Source organism: Onychostoma macrolepis, chromosome 03, assembly GCF_012432095.1.
Source record: "Onychostoma macrolepis isolate SWU-2019 chromosome 03, ASM1243209v1, whole genome shotgun sequence".
Lineage (NCBI taxonomy): Eukaryota > Metazoa > Chordata > Actinopteri > Cypriniformes > Cyprinidae > Onychostoma > Onychostoma macrolepis.
The window spans coordinates 35,326,507-35,346,525 of NC_081157.1; the positions used below are offsets into that span (position 1 = coordinate 35,326,507).

Below are 20,019 nucleotides of genomic sequence, written 5' to 3' on the forward strand. Positions count from 1 at the left end.
GTTTTTTTTTTTTTGTTTGCATTATTTTGCAAAGAAAAGTAACAGACCAACTGGCAAATCAAAGCTAATCTATATCAATATTTAGTGTTTGAAAGCAGGCTACTTTTGGATTCTGAAGTCTTTAGGGCACATGGAATATTGTGTTTTGTTTTGTTTTTTCTCTCAAATTTTCTCAGTACATCCATTTTTCTCATCCAGATATCTTCTAAGGCGTGAAAGGGTTAAGAGTTGTAGACTTGGTTTATGGGGCGGCATGCTGTTTGCGCCAAATCCATCTGAGGGGGTTTGGTTATTGCCGGTAATAGCATCATTAGGGGGAGAAGTGTTCCAAACCATATTAAAGCCTTATAGCTGTATCAGTCATGTGAAATGATATGCCTTTGTTACGCCAGACTCAGCCCACCGTTTCATCTACCTAACCCAGAGATATGGCTTTCATTGCTATCGGGCCCGCCGCTGTGATAGATGATTCTGTTTCATGTGCCAACGGAGGCGTACGGCTCTGCTTTTCACTTGTTTTTAATTAGCTTTTCAATGCTAATCAGGATGATTTTATTGAGTCCATCCTCACTTTAAGATCATTTTCCCCAGTCTCGTCTCAAAAACAGATTGATAAAAAGAAGAATGTTCACTCAGGCACTTCAGTGCTCGCCGTACGATCTGTTTCCTGTGTAATTTTGAGATAAGGTGAAACAGTTCGACCCTCCATGCTGAAACTCTGCATGTCGGTGCCCTTTAGTGCGGTTTCGGTGAGATGGTGTGAGAAGATATTCCTCCGTCTCTCTCTCTCTGCTGAAGGGAGGAGGGAGGTAAGGTATGCACAAGGGGAAAGAGTTCCTCTCTCCTCAGTTAGGGTCATGTGAGCCGCTTGACGGATAAGCCTCGGTGCGGCGGGCAGAAAGCGCTAGAGGCGCAGTGCTGATTAAAACTCAGACTGCTATCTATCATCTGCCCTCCCCCCCTCTGCCCCGGCCCCTTCCACCCTCCTCCAGCGCCGTCTTCCTCGTATTATTCTCTGGTGTGGGCGCCACGTAACAGATGGGTTTCCCAGAATCCAATATCGTTCGGTGGGGTAAAAGCCATTTGCATGTGCCCATCACCCTCCTACAGAAGACACCCTTATTCCTTACAGTGTGAGTAGACCTCTGTGTCATGTATTGCTCTCGCTTTTTCTCTTTCTTTTCTATCCCTCTTTCATTCGCAGACCACTGTCCTCATTTTTCTCAGCCAGTCCTCTTATCTTTTCATGGTGGCTTTTCTCTCACTGAGGTTCTGAGACCATCTTTTCTTTTGTTTTCTCTATCTTGCTGCTGTTTATGATTCTGTGTGCAAAAAGAGTGTTTTTTTTTGCCATGATAAACAGTGTTTACTTTGCCAAGGAATTATTAATCATTGCACACAAATTATAGGAATATTAAAGGGCTTGTTTAGCTAAAATTGAAAATTCCGCCCTCATTTACTCACCATCATATTGTTCTGAACTTGTGTGAATTTGTTTCCACATAGATTACTAAAGGAGATGTTCATGACTCTCTTTTTCATATATTGACAGTGAATGGTGACCAAGGGCTGTCAAGCTCCAAAATTACAAAAAAACAAAAAAACAATACAGATTTGTTTGCTGTTCCAAGTCTTCATTTCACAGCTTTTTGTGAGGAAAAGACTGAACTTTTATTGAAAAAGACATTATTTAGTCAAAATTTAATATTTAAAAAAATAATATATATTTTTTTTTAATTAAAATGTTGCAGAGTATTTCTGTTTGAAAAAATTATATTCTATTAAACTTTGTTCATCAAAGAATCCTGAAAAAATATCACAAGATCCACAAAAAGCAGCACAAATGTTTTCAGCATTGATAATAATAATAAATATTTCTTGAGCACATGGGCATTATAGAATGCGACACTGAAGCCTGAAATAATGGAAAATTCACCTTTGTCATCAAAGGAATAAATTACAGTTTATTAAAATACAGAGCTGTTATTTAAAATTTACAAAATTACAGTTTTACTGTATTTTTAAGCATTTAAATATCATAAGAGAGTTTTGTCAAATCTTAACGGTCCCTAACATTTGAATATTAGCGGACACATGTGAATATTTCAAATCAATGATAATCTTTTCAATAAATAACAACATAAATTTCAGTGTCTTCCTCAATCAGAACCTTCGTATGACTTCAGAAATGCTTTTGTTACCATTTTATCACCAGTCTCAACATTCTGATATTCAACATTCTCTGTTTCTGGAAGAAACATAGGGCTTTCGAATGACATGAGGGTGAGTAAATGATGACCAAATGTACATTTTTTTGTGTGAACTATAAGATATTTTGAATTTCAGAATGTTTATTTGTAAATAAATTCCTTTTTCTCAATGTGCACCCATTTTTCATCTCTGTGCAAGGCCTGCAGGTCATGTTCAGCTTGCTCTTGTTTGTTCCACTGGCTCATTTCATGCAGCATGGTTTGCACTTCCTGGGGATTTATCTAGATAGATGGAGGCACTTCTATGGATTAGATTCATTTTAGGTTGAAATTTTTTCTGCCGGTTTGCAAAATGAGGAAGGTGATAATTTGTGTAGTTAGGGCATGAGGTCAAGAATTTGGTTTCTGCCTCATTCTGTGTGCAATAAGAGCTCAGCATGCCTTCTTGTAGGCAGTTTTTCTCTTTCTCTCTCATTTTCTGTGTCCTGGTGGCCTGATTTTCAAGCCCCTCAGTAATAGGATTATGTGTGCCATGGCTGACTTTGTAAGAAAAGAAAAAGCAAAAAAGAGATGTCAACACAGTGTTCTTGATGGACACAAATGGAAAGACCTTTAAAAAAGATCACCTAGTAACAAGAGGACAGCCTTGGGTTTCTAGGAAACAGTCTAGGTGGGAGATCACAGAAAAATTGGCCTAAGAGACAGAAACAATGTGTAAAGACAAAAGTTTTGATTACCATAGGAGCACATACTCAGTTTATATACTCAGTGGCCTATATATCGTCACATTCACCCATTTAAATTAAGCAGGTATAGCCTCTTTCTCTCTCACTTCCTTTAATATACACAAACATTTATAATTAGGCTCTATCTGACACTACAATATATGTTCCAATGACGATACCAAAAAAAACAACAAAAAAAAAAGTGGAAATGAGTGTATTTTCTTTTCTTTTATCCTTTGTATGTTTTTGTCCTGTCTAATCCATCGCTTCTCTCTGTCTTATATAATGGACCTATATACTCTCTTCTGAAACATGCAATCACCTTTTACCAGAGGTGGACTTACCCATTAGGCAAAGGTAGGCGACTGCTTTGGGCCCCCAAAAGTCAAGGGCCCCCTAAAATGCTTTTCATACCAGATGCGCATTAAACGCGGACACGTGAACGGTTGCCGTTTATGGTGTTTATTACCACTACAACCATCTGCGTGTCGGAGTTGAATGTGCTTCTTGTGTGTTGAATGTTCTTTGCTTGCAGCAAACAAATCATGCATCTGAAGCTGTAAATATTGAGCAACAGTTTGTATTGTATGTTTATTGTTTTAAATTCCACTTACTCGTTTATGAGAAGGACCATAAATAACTATAATACAAAAATGAAAGAGATCTGCACTCGTCCAGATTTAGCCAAAAAGGCTTATTTCATTTATTGCTCAGAGGTCACAAAAAGGTGCAAAGGTGCAGAACGTTTTCGGGTATTAACCCTTCCTCAGTGCCATGTGCTACCAAACACACAGTGCCATGAATTTGTGCCGCAGTGCAATGAATTTGCATTTTCAATGATCCCATTTTATAATTTTTTGTTTTTGTGAAAACTTGTATCTCAGCTGTAAATCAATTGCTATTTTGTGATCTACAAAGAAAAGTCATTCTAACATGTACATGAAAAATTTAGAAACATTGGACACAAGAGGCATCACTGCAGCAACAAGCAACAAAAAAAGGAACCTCACGGTTGATCTAGGTAGGGCCTATTCCTATATTTTGCCTGGGGCCCCCAACAGGTTGTTTGCACATGACGTCATTGCTGTGGCGCGAAATGCAGCTGGAGGGCAGGAAGTGATTTTTTTTTTTCTCCGTAGGAATCAGTAGCAGAAACTCAAGATGCTTGTGTTTTGAGTTGTTTATGAATGCTCAAATCGGTCAAACCGAGAAAACCCAAGGAGATTTTATAGTGTACGAAAATGTGTTATTCATAAGAAATTGACTGAAAAACGCAGGAAAAAGTGGCTTGTAAACCTGCGTCTGTGGTCGGCAGGAGCCGATCAGATAATGCTCGTGTGCAAATGGTTAATATAAGTTATAATATTAATATATTAAGATATTAATACAGATATAAATAGATAATCCAGGGCTGCCACCTCTCAAGCATTCAGCGTGAGACAGTCAGAATTCACTCAGTGCTAAATGCCACACGTAGACACGATGTAAATAAGATATTATTTGCAGTTTAGAGAGCTTCATTGATTATAACGGAACATTGTGAGATTGCAATAAATTGAAGTGAGTGACAGCTTTTTAGTGATTTATATAGAAGTGCTATTTACTCGCTGTCTAGGCTGTAAACAATTCAGAATTTGAATAAAAAGTTTTGCTTTACGTGCTGCTAACAGGACCAACGTACACAAACCCTGTATGCAGCAAAGTGTCAGGAGTGACTGAAAAAAAGAGAACGGATGAGATGGAGGAACGTCCGTACTGTACTGGTTTAGGCGCTATAACAAGAGAAAGGTATAAACAGAAAAACACAATGTTATGTGACCCTTATGTTATAAAGAGGAGCGATTTTAAATTTTTTTTTTTTTTTTTTTTTTACTAAATTGAAATACTTGCATGCCAATGAAGCGGTGGATATAGGCTAAGCAACTTACCCTGACTGCAAACAAGCTATTTCGAAAGTGAATCCCATATTTATATGAGGGATGTGGGACGTCAACTCCTAAAACTTTGCTGCATGTACAGAGTTTGTGGCCATGGGCCCTGTTAGCAGCACGAAAACAACTTTTATTTAAATTCTGATTTGATTATAGTCTAGAAAACGAGCAAATAGCGCTTCCATGCAATCACTAATGCTGTTTATCGCAATCTCACGGTTCCTTTATAATCAATGAAGCTCTCTGAACTGCAAATAATATCTTATTTACACTGTGTCTACGTGTGGCGTTTAGCATTGAGTGAATTCGGACTGTCACCTACCTTGTATCTATTTATATATGTCTTTATTAATATATTATTATATCTTATATTAACCATTTGCACACACAAGCATTATGCAGGTTTACAAGCCACTTTTTCCTGCGTTTTTCAGTTAATTTTTTGACTTTTCCCCCCTTATGAACAACACATTTTTGTGTTTTCTCGGTTTGACCGATTTGAGCATTCATAAACAACGCAAAACACAGGCATCTTGAGTTTCTGCTACTGATTCCTACGGAGAAAAATCACTTCCTGCCCTCCAGCTGCATTTCGTGCGTCATCAGAATCGCGTGTTTGCAAACAACCTATTCACTAAATCCGCCCCTGCCTTTTACATTAAACTGAAATTTTGTATTTGTTGTATCAGTTTAAAGTTTGCGTCTTCATTATAGGATATATATGTAGATCTTCATTCCTCTGGTAAATATGTACCATAACAACAGGAGCTTTGGAATTTGGGACACATTCTTATCTTTGATGGATGCTATTAATCTTACTGACCACCCGCAGATAAAACACACACACCATCCCGCCAGTAACCTTTTCTCAAATACCAGGTGTGTGTGTTTCTGCTTGTGTGCAGATGCTTTATTTCATAAAAGTAGAGTTCATTCTTGAGTTCCACTTGAGTGACGTGCTTTGTCCCATGCGGTTTTTATTCAATCATCCTTATGTCTCTAGAACCCTTTGTCTGAAACATTTGTTGATTTAAAAATGCCATGTAAAATTTCCATGAAACTGCAGTATTTATAAGGTACTTATAAGAATATTATAGTATTACCATTAGGAATGCAAAATGTTATATATATAATAATATACAATATGTAAAACTAAATTAAGAAAAAAAAAATTATATATATATAATTTTTTTTTCTTTTTTTTTTTTTCTTAATTTAGTTTTACATATTGTATATTATAATATTGTGATGGCTAAATTCACATATTTTTTATTTATTTATTCATTTTTATTTAGACAAAATAGTATTGAATTTTAAAATCAGCTTTTTTTCGGTTATCAGCTATAACATGAGCATAATTATTGGCTTATCTATTTGCATAAATCCTGTCATGTAATACTGTTACCAATACTGTTACCTATTCTATCAGTTATTGGATGTTTTTTTTATTTAATTCTGTTATTTAATTTAATTTTGTTTTTCATAATGCATATAATGAGATGATTCCTCAATTCATATAATTTTTTTTTTTAATTCATTTACTTATTTAGACAAAATAATAAACAAATTTAATATCAGATATATGAGTTATCGGTTTTCAGCTTTAACATGAAAATAATTATCGCAATACATCTGTTCCAGCCAGATTATTAATATTGGTACATCCCTAGTTGGTATCATGGAAGTGTACAAAAATCATGGTGTAACATGTTTTTGTAAGGACAGTGCTGCTTCTCACATGCAGGCTGCAAATGCGTGGAGTGAATAGCGATCATGTGTGTATCTATAGATCAAGCCTTTCTTCCTGTCTAATTGAAACGCTCCCTTGGCGCACTCTATATGCATGACGTACACATGCATTTAGCTCTCTCTCCCTCATAAAGGTGATAGTCCTCGTTTAGTGCGTAGATTTATTACCTCTGCTCATCTCATACCTATAGTAATGACCTTTGAAACTATTCTCCTCTCTCGCTCTCAAACCCTCCCTCTCTCCCACTTGTCTCCTTTACCACATGTCTGCAGTCTCAATTCATTTCCCTTCATTTCATTTGGCTGTCTTAATGGACGAGAGGAAGGGGAAATAGAGCCCATTACTGGGCTATGGACTTTCATCATCTCTCTCGTTCTCTGTCGGCCCCCCTTCTCCCCCCATCCCCTCTCATGGCTCTCTAATGGCTAATGCTAATGAACACAGACATCTTTAACAAAAAGACATTGAAGCAAAAAACAACCTTCTATTTCAGAGAGGAAATTGTGTTTTACGGTTCTCTCTCTCTTTCTCTGTCTTTCAGGGTTTGTGAGTTAGTGTGTGTGTGTGTGTGTGTGTGTGCACTTTATCTGAGAGTGGTGCTTGTAGACATGGCCATGCCAAGTACAATGTATTGACCTCTGGCCTTGAACAAATGCTAATCAATGAGTCGAGCAGTCCAAGTCCAGGAAGTCCTTGGGGACGGCATTCAAAACCCCCTCCGTTTGTGGTCTAGACAGCGACCAGATCCTTTAGGAATAGTTTTTATTCTAAACTTCCATCGGCTGATTCAGTCCAACCACTTACTCCTTAAAATCTGTCAGGAAGGTTGCCAGTTCCCTTTATTTTTCCCCTCTACTTGCCTTGCAGTATGTTTACACACCCTGTTCTTTCTTTTGAAAGGTTGCCAGATCCTCTTACTTTAATGTGTGGGCTGTTTCCAAGGGCTTTTGGCCTGACGTTTCTTGCAGCACACTTAAGTGTCCCCAGAGGAGTTTTCTCATGGAAAGAGTGCCACTTTCGCTCTAATATTCCTCCCCTCACACACACGTTTTGCGCCTGACTGTGCAGTTGCATATGTGTATTGAGGGAGTTTTCACATCAGTATGTGTGTGCGGAGTGGATGTCGGTCAGATTAGGGAGTGTTTTATAAGGGCGGTTTCTTCCCCAGTGGTTTTGGTTTGTTTGTAGCAGGAGAGCAGTAGGTCCAGACATTGTATGTTACTTTGTATGTGTGCGAGTTTTTATTTAATTAAATTTTTTTGTTATCAGTGATTAATTTGAAAGCCTAGAAAGATATGTGATGACTGTAACGATGTAATGTTTAAATACATGGTGCCAAGGCGTGCTCAACTAAATAAGTGCTAAACAGGGACGCTGAAAATTACCGGCTGAAAATGGCATTTTCAGATTTCGGCCAAAAGAAAAAACGGCTGAAAATGTATGCTGCGCATATCACAAGCTATTTAATATATTGATATTTAATATTAATTAATTTTTTCAAATTTTATTATGTTACTTTCAATAAAAGTGTCGTTATTTTATTTGCTTATGTTTTTAAATTCAGTGTCATTAAAATTGAGTTCAATTAAAAAGTCTTACAAAATAACTTTATATTATTTAATAAAATAATAAATAATTATTACAAAGCGGTTTTGGTTTACGTATCCGTTTTGGGCCAGGTGCATCCAGAATTTTCGGTTCCGGTTTCATCATTTACTGATGCATCATTTTTATCATTTTGGTGCATGCTGATATTAAAGTTCTGGCTGATAATTATTATTAAGCAATGGCAATATCGATACATGGAAAAAAAAGAAATTAAAAATTAAATTGAAATGATATGATATGAAATGAAAAAAATCACATTTCCCACAAAAATATTAAGCAACACACCTGTTTTCAATATTGATCAAATAGATTTTCAATTATAATAATATTCCAGTGTTACTGTTTTTACTTTATTTTTATAAAAGAGACTTCTTTCAAAAAGATTAAAATATCTCACTGACCCCAAACTTTTGAACAATAATTTATGCACTGATATTGTACATTCCTAAGTACTTTATTATAGGTATAGTTCACCTCATACAGGTTTGGAACGACATGAGGGTAAGTAAATGATGACAAAATTTTCCTTTTTGGGTGAACTATTCGTTTAAGCTCCTTAATAGAAAATATTGAACATGTTTTAGGTCAACTTAAAATAAAAGGAACATTTTCTAGCTCTGCTTTACAGAGGGTACAGTGGGTGTATATTTTATGGGTAATTCTGATGATTAGGGTTATAGTGTGGGATGATAATGTACAATAAATATTGTTGACAGTTGCAGTCTGTAGCACTGCTACAAAATGTTGGTTTTACTGGCTCTGACATTTAAGTCATTCATTAGTGAAAATATGTGAGACATGGACCAATGCCACAGGCAACGATGGAAAGTGAAAAGGAAACAGTGTGTGTGTGTGTGTGTGTAAGCTCTTAAAGTAGGTCCACATGTCTCTCCCAGTTATGCTGAAATAGCAAAGGTCAAGGTTCCTGAATCCTAGGCCACGAACCTTGACCTTTTGTTATTGCACATTTCCCTCAGTCTGCCGGATCTTCTGTTCTCTCACACACACGCTCAGTCTCTGTATTCTCATAATTGCCTCACGATATGCCATTTATGTCCCCTGTTGTCATTCAAAAATAGTTTCCATGGCCCAAGAGACAACCAACCAGCATGCTTTAATATGCACACATGTACACAAATAGATGTGTAGATTTCAACAGATATAAGTACTAAATGTGTTCACACACACAATACTGCATTTGATTCATTTAAGGGCTGGTTAAAGCAAGCACTAAAACATGTATAAGATGACACTGTGAAAGCACATTGCTGAAGAGCATGCATGATGAATGATGTGCATAAATCTGTGCTTGTGTTGCATACGTCCAAATTTAGAAAGATGATTAATTTCTGACGGCAGAGATTTCTAATGACGTTTCCTTTTATGCAGATGGGTGATTGACATAAGCCTTTTGTTTAGTGGATCATGAAAGCATAAAATATGATTTTAAATGGTTAATAAAGCTTATATTATAAAACTGTTAATAAAATAAAATAAAAATTGAAAAAATATAGATAAAATGAAAAGTTAAAAAAATTGTTAAGGAAGTGAGTAATAAAAGGATTAGGAATGTTAAATATGGAGATAGCATGTGGTTTAGTAATGGTGCATGTTTGAGTACCTTTTTGAAGCTTGCTCATCTAGTCAGAGGAGATATCTCTTTCAAAAGGGCATTTTTCACAAAAAAAACGTCAAGATCAAGGTCAGTTTTTAGTCATATGACTATTCGTAAGCATGCATTTTATGAAATGTATAATTGTTTTGTCACTGAACTGCATAAACATAGAGAATACATTACATACACCAAATTATATTTAATATGTTTGATTGTTATTGTGCAGTATGTATATACAGAATGAATGGGAGCATAAAGAGAGTGCACTTGATGTTTTGGTATGTAACATGAGTTTCTCACTCTGAGTGTGTGCTTGTCAGTGTTTTTGCTGAGCTGTGCACCACCCTCAAGTCTTGCGTGTATGACTTGCATGGGAACTAGTATGCTTTCACCCACACTTACTTTCATTGTCAGATTGTTTGCGTATATGTGTATATGCCCCTTATTCACTGTATGTGTATATGCCCCTTATTCACTGTGATCATGAGCACCAACGATTATACGTCAGTGTTTATTCGTCAGTGTTTTGATTGTAACTGTGTTGTGTGCTTCTCGTGTCCGAATGTGCCTTTTTATTAATTTAATGAAAGTATTCATTTATTCTCACTGACCTTAACCACTATTAAATTGTATGTTCTTTCAGATGACTAAATGTAAGGTTTGAATAAAAGTATTGTAATAAAAGTATCTTTCAAAAAAAAAAAAATTATGAATTTATTTATAAATGCATTAAATAAATAAATATTTATTTAGTTAGTTAGTTATATAGCCAATTGGCTTTTATTTACTTCACAGACACTAACCATAATTTTGCTAATTGCAGTGGCACAATTTCATTCTAGAAAAGGTTATATCTGCTAAACATGAATTTTATTTTGAGATTATTTGAGACAGACATGGACTAAAAGCAAAATGTACTTGTTTCTTGTCATAAATCTAATAATGCCTAGTGAAGTAATACAGATTTAACCGCCTTACGGAAACATTTCACACACTTTTTTCCGTCTTGGTTTCTTTATTCCTGTCACTCTGTCTTTCAGACACACATACAGTCCTCTAATCTCTCTTTATCACACATTCTCACACATTCTCTGGCATTGAATTAGTTTGAATTAGTGAGTTCATTGCTATGTAAAGGGGACCAGTGGGGTTTAACCTACTTAGTATGCCGTTTAATAATGTATGAATGAGATTTGAGAGCCGTGTGCAGCACAATAAGGTATCTTCACTTTGCTCTTTTTCAGCTTTGATCTCTCCCTCTTGCTGCCTTCTTTTTCTACTTTTTCTCTCAGTTTCTCGCTCCTGCTTTGAGCAGTACCCCCATGATGCTCTGCATGCCTTCGGGGAAATTCATAATCCATGTTCCATATAGGAGGATATTTGAATTAGATTTATTTGTGCAGTATTTCGTATATCTGTTGTGTAGTCTGGAGAATGGATGGGTAGAGTCGAGCAGAAAGACGCGAGATACAGTAATACAAATGGATTGGAAGGTAAAGACAGATAGACGCTGGGACGGTCTGATTACAGATAGACAGTTTTTGTGCTCATGACTGGGTCTTCAAACAGTGTTTTTCATCCTCCACCTCACCGCTCGTGCTCTCACATTTCCAGGTTATGCCCAGATAGATAGTGTTAATGAGGGTCTCTGACAGACGGTCTGTGTGAAGATCCTGCTCCGTGTTCCTGAGGGAACTCTGCAGTTAACAAGCTCACTGGGGAAGACCTTGGCAGCATTTTCCCACGCTGTCAAGCCGGGTTCAGTGCTCAAGTACAGGCCCCGAGTGTTAAAATGCAGTCTTTGCCTCTTTCGTTCGCTAATTCCTCAGTTTATTTACACTCTGTCTGAGGTATGATGTCAAACTGGATGTATTGTGATGTTCCAGATTTCTGTCAGCGAAACCGTGAGCCTGGTGAACACATTCCTATGCTTATAAAGACCAAAGTTCAGCAGTCATTGTATCTAATCTGAGAATGGCCAGTACTGATAACGATATATAGAAAGCAGGGTGGCCAATGAATAGTCAGATTTTCTTTTGCCCTTTCTATGGAGATTTAGGAGAAATTCTGTGGAACAGAGTTGAGGTGGTACTGATTCGTTGAACTTCGTGAATAAAATCCATTAGAATTTGTCTTTTGCTAAGCTGCATCCTCTTCAGGCGAGCTTTAGAGAACATCCCATAGAAATGAACTGGAGGTTTCCATACAGTGTGATTTTTCAGTAAACTGCTCATGATATGTTTAAAAAAAAATGTTGAATTGAATTGTGACATTGAAAATTATAATTTTTTTTAACATTAATTATAACATATATAATTATATATATATATAATTAAGTATAATTATAACATTTATTGTTACAAAATATTATTTCAAATAAATGCTGTTATTTTGAACTTTCAATTCATCAAAAAATCCTTAAAAAATGTTTCCGTTTCTACAAAAACATTAAGCAGCACAATCGTTTTCAACATTGACAATAATAAGAAATGTTTCTTAGGCAGCGTATTTAAATTATTTCTGAAGGATCATGTGACACTAAAGACTGGAGTAATGGCTGCTTTTAAAATGATATTTTAAAATATAATATTTAATATTCAAATAGAAAACAATTATTTCAAATTATTACAAATATAAATGTGAATTACAAATATAAATTATTATATTTCACAGTATTACTGTTTTTTACTGTGTTTTTGATCAAATAAATGCAACTTTATCAAGCATAAGAGACTTCATTCAAAAACATTCAATGGTAGTGTAGATGTTCTTTATACATGTTTATACATGACACATAATTTAATCCACGGTATGTAATTATCAGGAATTGTTTAAAGATTTGGAAAAGTATGTATGATATAATGACAGTGAAATGAATTAAATGAAAAAGTACACTGTAAAATAAAAAAAAAGTTGAGCGAACTTAATTTTTTTTTTTTTTACCAGCTTCAGCAGATTTTTGAGTTTGCTCAACTTATTTTTGTGGGAGATTCTCAAATTTTTGTTGTATAAACTTAAAACGACAAGTTGAGAAAACTCAAAAATCTGCTGAAGCTGGTTGCCTTAAAATTTTAAGTTTGCTCAACGTTTTTATTTTTTTACAGTGTAGACACTGCATTAACAATATTTGCAAAGAGAAAAAGTACATTATCCACTGACTAGGCCGATATATTGATATACTGGTCACAACCGTATGCAATAGGATTATTTGAAATGCATGCACGCAAACACATCTGACAACTAAACAATGTCCTCTTCTCTGTTCCTTACCACTATTTTTCTGTCTTTCCTAGGTCGCCGTGTTGGACTGACTCGCTTTGACAAGTTTGACCCGAGAGCAGTTTTGTCACCTCTGGAGCACTGCTTCTCATTTCCTCTTGCGTCACATCACCCTAGTCCATCCTCCTGAGATCAGGCCCTTGTGAAGAGTATCTGGAATATACTGCCTCAACACACTTTTATTCTAAGAGAACTTTGGGATTGTATCCAGAGAGTTACATAACACCAAAACAAAGAGCGCTACACCTGTGGGCCGTACACTGTGATTGTATGGCGTCATAACTCCTCACACGCACCCTGGATCACCAATCATTAACCTGTTTCTGTCTCAAACCACAGTAGTAAGCGCCCGCACGGACAATCACAGACAAAGCTCTCCTAGTTGGATTACCAAAAGTAGCTCATGATGGGAAAGTAGACATCCGGCATCACGGATAGCCTGCACAGAGGTCTGGGACTCAGTGCTGTATCTGAGCGTGCCATGTCTGGAAACGGCAACCCCTGCCCCAGCCCTGGAGGTCTGGGCAACCATTTAGGGGGCTTCCCGATGTCGCACTACCCTTACTTCTTTCCTCATATGCTAGGAGGGCTCTCCCCTCCGGCGCTTCCAGGACTTCCTGTCAGTGGATACAGCACTCCGTCTCCTGCAAGTGAGTATCCTTTTTTTCTTGCTCTCAACCAATGCTTTCAGGTGTGACACACATATAAAGAATCGCGCATAGTGGTACATTCTAAATAAACACCTGTTACCTGAGGCTAATCATGCAAGATGGCACAGCACAGTTAAATCCTTAAAGAAACAGTTCACCCCAAAATTAAATTGATGTCATTTTTTTTAATATAGTTTATTTTCTCCATACTGTAGTTCATAGAATGGAGGCCAAAAAAAACAAGCTACTCTACAGAGTAATTTTTCTATCTCAAATGTGCCTATATCACAGTTGTGACTTTCTATTTTAAACATTACCTCATGGATGCTTAATTATTATTAAGCCTATTTTATATGTTTGTTTTTTTTACTATTTTATGCCACAGTGACACGGACTAACAAGCTCCAGAAAGGATGAAAAAATATAGCGCTATATGCATTACTTCTCAAAAGTACAGAGACAATGCGATTTTTAAAAAATATGTTTTTCAAGAATTATGTTCACCAAGGCTGCGTTTATTTGATGTTTTCTACTTTAATACATTTTGAAATATATCTTATTTCTGTGATATCAAAGCTGAATTTTCAGCATCATTACTTCAGTCTTCAGTGTCACACGATCCTGCAGAATTCATATGTTGATTTGCTGCTCAAGAAACATTTCTCATTATTATCAGTGCTGAAAACAGTTGTGCTGATTAATATTTTTGTGGAAACTGATTTTTATTTTTTATTTTTTTCACGATTTTTTTAATGAATAGATTATTACACAGCTATCAAATAAAACATTCTAACATTTTTGGGTGAACTGTCCCTTTAAGATTGAACTTTACCCGAGTAGCTGTGATTGGTCTTTTATATATTTATATATATATGCACTCCCAACAATTTAATTGAGTGGTGTAAATCTGTTCTTGACAATACGGTGGCTGCTATTTCTGTGTGTACTTTACAAATCACCCACTGACCATATTATGCCTCAGGAGACCCTTGATTAAATACTGTTAAAGCCCATTTTTAATTTTTGAGCAACCACTATTAGGACCATTTTAAAAACCCAGAATTGGAGAAAGTCTAGCTTTTAGAACTTTGGAATGTGTCTCTTCATATCTTTTGAAAATCTATTTCAGCATAGCTTGTGTGTGCATAAATGTATGAAATACACTTTAAATCAATATGTTAGAGTGACTGACTTGACTATTTAAAATCCCTCTGAAGTTTTGGTCCATTGGTGCTTGTGATCTGACAGATTTTTTTTTATGCTTAACTTCATGCTCTTCTCCACTAACATGCATTGAATTTGATTATAGCCCATACACATGATCCAGCTGTTTCATAAGGCCTTGATGTGTCAGATCTCATCGGTTTATTCAGGTTATCTATCTGTTGTTTGGCCTGTTCTGCACTTTGAGGTGCAAAAACCACTGGAATGTTCCTGGGCAAAACCGAGATGCCATGCTGCCCACAGTGCCTGGGGTTATGAACGTCCTGATGTGAACTAGACCTGTGTGTGTTAGCTCGGGTCTGTTTGTGCATGAGCATTTGCATGCGAGTACTTGATGGTTACTGAATGAAACATGAAAAAGCATGGTTTCTTTATAGCTTCTTAGCAATAGCCAAGCTGGGCAGTATATCCCCAAAATAACAAGATTTTTCATAGTGTGGACAGGCACAATGAGATATATTTTGATAGTTATGTCAAGCTTAAGTAAGCCATAGGTCGTTTCCACGGACACAAATGTAAACGTTGTGGGTTTGTGGTGCTTTCAAAACATCAGTTTGTTTGTGTATCCTAACCAGCCCAAAGTAACACTGCCTCAACCAATAGTGTGAATTTGGGGCGGGACTATCTGTTTAAGCAAGACAGGACATGCCAAAACTTGATTGAGAGCAGACAATTGGAGTAATGACGCAAATCACCAAATTAAAAATGACACTTTGAACTGGTTCATGGAAATTAACCAAACTATTTTTGCTGCTACTATTAAAGGTCCACTGAAGTGCCTTGAAACATGCAGTGTTTTTCTATGTGGTGACGTAATTTCAACTGAAACAGGAAGACAGGTTCAGGACATATCAAGCAGCCCTGCCCCCTTTTTTAAATAGCCAATAGTATTTTGTTTATATCACAGCTTGGGCCAGAGCCCTATATAGTGCACGACATGCCATTCACTGTACAGAAAACACTAACACTAACAAGTGATCGAGTTCAGCTGCAGCTTCAGGATTCTAGAGAGCATTTGATTGGACAGAAAGTTTGATGTGAAGCAGAAGTGCAGGATGATGTTATCAAAATCGTTGATCCATTTGTGACCCTGGAGCACAAAACCAGTCATAAGTAGCAAGGGTATATTTGTAGCAATAGCCAGCAATACATTGCATGGGTTAAAATTATCGATTTTTCTTTTATGCCAAAAATCATTTGGATATTAAGTAAAGATCATGTTCCATGAAGATATTTTGTAAATTTCCTACTGTGATTTTTATCAAAACTTAATTTTTGATTAGTAAAATGCATTGCTAAGAACTTAATTTGGACAACTTTAAATGTGATTTTCTCAATATTTAGATTATTTTTTTGCACCCTCAGATTCCAGATTTTCAAATAGTTGTATTTCAGCCAAATAGTGTCCTGTCATAACAAACCATACATCAATGGAAAGCTTATTTATTCAGTGTTCAGATGTATAAATATCAATTAAAAAAAATTACCATAATGACTGGTTTTGTGGTCCAGGGTCACATATCGGCGTAAATTAGAGACTGTAAGTTTTGAATGCTTATATCTTGTAAATGCGAATTTACGCAATAGCTCATAGATAACCTTAAGGCTAACATATTCATACTAAGTCAAAAAAATTCAATATTGATTTCATGGAGACTTTAAAGAAAACATCCATTTTGAGTAGTGATGCAAATCATTGAATCGAAGTTTTTAATTGATTTCATTTTAAAAAATGACAGTTTGATATGAATCAAAACACGTAAAGAAACCAAACTCTTATGCCATTGTTGCTACCGATGTTGTCAAAAGTTTGTATTGCAAAAACTGAAAAATGTAGTGACCCAAATAAAAAGTGCATTTAAATCACCACAACATTTACTAAGCTGCTTATTTTATTTCATGCAAAATCATCAATATTACAACATAAGTAGTAATATATTGCCAAGCGAGACCATAACGAGTAAATTATACAGCAGGACGATTTCTAGTATTCCTTGTCTCCATCGTAGCTTTCCAATCAACTCCACCGAGAGGAGTTCAGTGATCTGTGGAGACATTCCCGTCCACTTTGCACACTTGAAATGACAGTACATAATGTTTTGACTCTGTGGGTGGGAGCGCGTCTTGAGTCAGCTACTGATGCAGTGGCTGCCGCCAACCGCCGTCGGCAGGGAGGCTTTGGCAGTCAGTCAGCGGCAGCTCACTCCTGGGCCCGGAGCTACTAATGTGCCTCTCTGCATAGTGCTATATGACAAACAACCCTCTGACGCTCTCGGGGGCTAATTATTACACACCCCCTGCTGACTTGCGGAAAGGCTCTGCACGCTGTCAGGCGAAAAAAGGCGCGCAGCAAAAATTTGGCGCCCCATGTGAGAAAAGGGGTTTGGGGGGTGTTGTGGGAATGTTATTATTTTGCTTCCAGAGGATGATGCAAAAGTTTGCACTGGATTACCTCTGGTAAACCTATTAGTCAGGGAGACTGTATCGCCAAATAACTCAAATAAGTTTGCTGGTTTGGCTTTGGGCGGTGTATTTGCATGAGGTCCAAATGAGAGAACACGGATCGATGGTGTGCGGAGCATTTATTTATCATCTTGCACAGGAGGTGGGATATGGAATATGGATGGATATGGAGGTGCCTGTTATTGTCGAGCTCTCCTAACTTGACTTAAACAGCCGCTATAAAGGAATCCCCAGGGTGCTTCTTGTCACTTGCTGTGCTGTAATGATGTGTCAACTGCCAGGCACAGAATTCAAGCAGCTGGGAGGTACGGTGATTAGTTTTGGGAGTTATGCAGAACTAGCAGACTTCCACCTGAGATTTGGGCATCTAGGTTAGCATGATATGTGAGTGTTTCGGTGTGGTTTCTAGAAAGGAAGTTGAAAGGTGGACGGCTGTCCTCCTAATAAAGACTGAAAGTGATTCGAAGTCTGATGCTCTTGTATGTACAAAGTTTATTTGTCTCGACATTGCAGTTATGAATTACTCAGCTTTCACAAGTGGCTCTGTACACTAAAAAAGCAAGTGACTAGATTTCACATAGTGTGAGTGAAGTATGACATGAATGACTCAGCTCTTTTTGAACACTTCTGTGGTCTTCTAGACTCAATTGGATTCCGTTAGTGTCTGGCCCGCTAGAAAATGAGATGGATTTTGCAAATTCAGTGCACTGCACTGCAAAAACTGTGCTTCCAAAATGCACCCGACATTTCCGGAAGTGTCCTGCAGTGTGAAGTCGCTGTACTTCATCTAAAAGTACTAAAAATATCTAAAACAAAATCTTTCTAATTTGTTTATGGAGCTACTTTGTATGACCTCAATAATTAAGAGACAACATGCAACGTGTGCAGTTGTGTATGTGTATGTGCAAATGTAATATTAGGTAGTTTATTTATCATCCATGTAACAAATCTAGAACTCTGTGGGTAGTTGACAAATAACACATTTATTTATTCATTTATTTGCTTGTTTGTTTGTTTTTTTATGAATAACATTTGTTATTTATCTGTAAATTACATTTTTTTTTATAAATAACAAATTAACATTTACTTATAAAAACATGGTGTGTTATTTATTTATATAAAAAACAAATTCATTTTTATTTATAAATAACCTTTAAATGATTTATAATTGATTTATTTTTCTAAATAACTATTTGTTTGTTTGTTTATATTTATTTACATCGTCTATTGAATAAATAAATAGTTAGTTCGTTAGTTAGTTGCTTAGTTCAACCACCCACATAACTATTGAGCTCTGTTTGTGATATTGTTTGTTCATATCATGCTCCAAATTTGATTCACTCCTTTGCTACCTTTCAGTTCAATTAATTTGAGAGACTTCTTTAAGGAGTGAGGTATATAATGATGTTGCCAATCTCCACATCATGGACTATATAGTCGTTATTTTTATTTAATTTATTTTGTGTGTGTGTGCCTGCCCTTGGTGCAGTCATGACAGCTATGCATAAATTGATGCAACTACCTCACACTAACTGACTGCAATTATGATACTGATACATTTAGATGTCAATAAATTACACTATCTGCTAGTTTCTGCTGTCACACGGTGTTCTCAGCTTCTCAGTCTCCAGCCGTGTTAGTGGGGCTAGTGCAGGCTAATGAAGTGTTAACCTGTGGTCTGCTGGGTCCTTCAGATAACTTTTAACATATGTGGGCTGCAGTGTTTTTTAGTATAGCCCTAATCCTTGATAGCTCCATTTCCTCAGATTCAAACTTCTATTCTGCCACCAGCCCCCCCAAGCGCCACTTGAGTTAAATATAGAATTCAGTTTAATGCCACAAAGTGGTTAGCATCAGCTACCAACAGCCCCTGCCTGCTTCCCTCCAGGGTCCCTGCAGAAAGAGAAAAAACAGAAATATTCAAAGCACGCCAACTGTGCTCTGTTCTGTAGGGACATGAAGGCGACCCTCCTTGGTTCGGTTTATTAATTTTTGATATGTTGTTGCTGCTGTGTCTCATTGGCTTTTCGTAAGCAGCAGCAGCAGCAGCAGCATGAGTTAACTAATGCGACACAAGTGTCTTTTTTTATGCTGCTTCATTTCCCTCAATGTTTAGGTGACCTTTAGCCTTCTAGCGTGGCTGTGCTGTGTTGAATCATTTTCATGTTTGAGATGCATGACTAAAGTAACACAAAATGTTGAGTGCCTCTCAGCATTGAATGCGCACCCCATGTCTGTACTTATATCTTAGTTTATATCATCACTAAAAGCTTACCAGAACTGTTCATAAGCTTAATATGATTTCCCTAAGTAGGATGTCCTGCATCAATGCCTTTGTTGCACCTGGAAGGGGATATTTTTTGAAAGTGGATACTTTCTGGCCAATACTGGATGTTTAATTTAGTTTTTAAATAGTACTGGAAATGTATTGGTCAATACATTTATTTATTTTTAATTGTTATTGGATATTTATTGCCTGATACTTTCTCATTTGTTCATTTTATTTAATTATTGGTTGGTATGGGATATTTTATCAGCCAATGTTAAATATTTATTTGTTTCTG

General features: G+C 36.6%; 1 protein-coding gene across 2 annotated transcripts in view; it reads left to right on the forward strand.

The window, feature by feature from the left end:
* The window catches only part of rarab (retinoic acid receptor, alpha b), a 118,500-nt gene that overhangs the window by 37,819 nt on the left and 60,662 nt on the right, over nucleotides 1-20,019 (forward strand). For both annotated transcript variants that reach the window (XM_058769182.1, XM_058769181.1), the window contains exon 3: nucleotides 13,133-13,768. In XM_058769182.1, coding sequence (XP_058625165.1) covers nucleotides 13,600-13,768 — 169 coding nt within the window. In that variant the 5' untranslated portion in view covers nucleotides 13,133-13,599. The remainder of the gene's footprint in view (nucleotides 1-13,132; nucleotides 13,769-20,019) is intronic.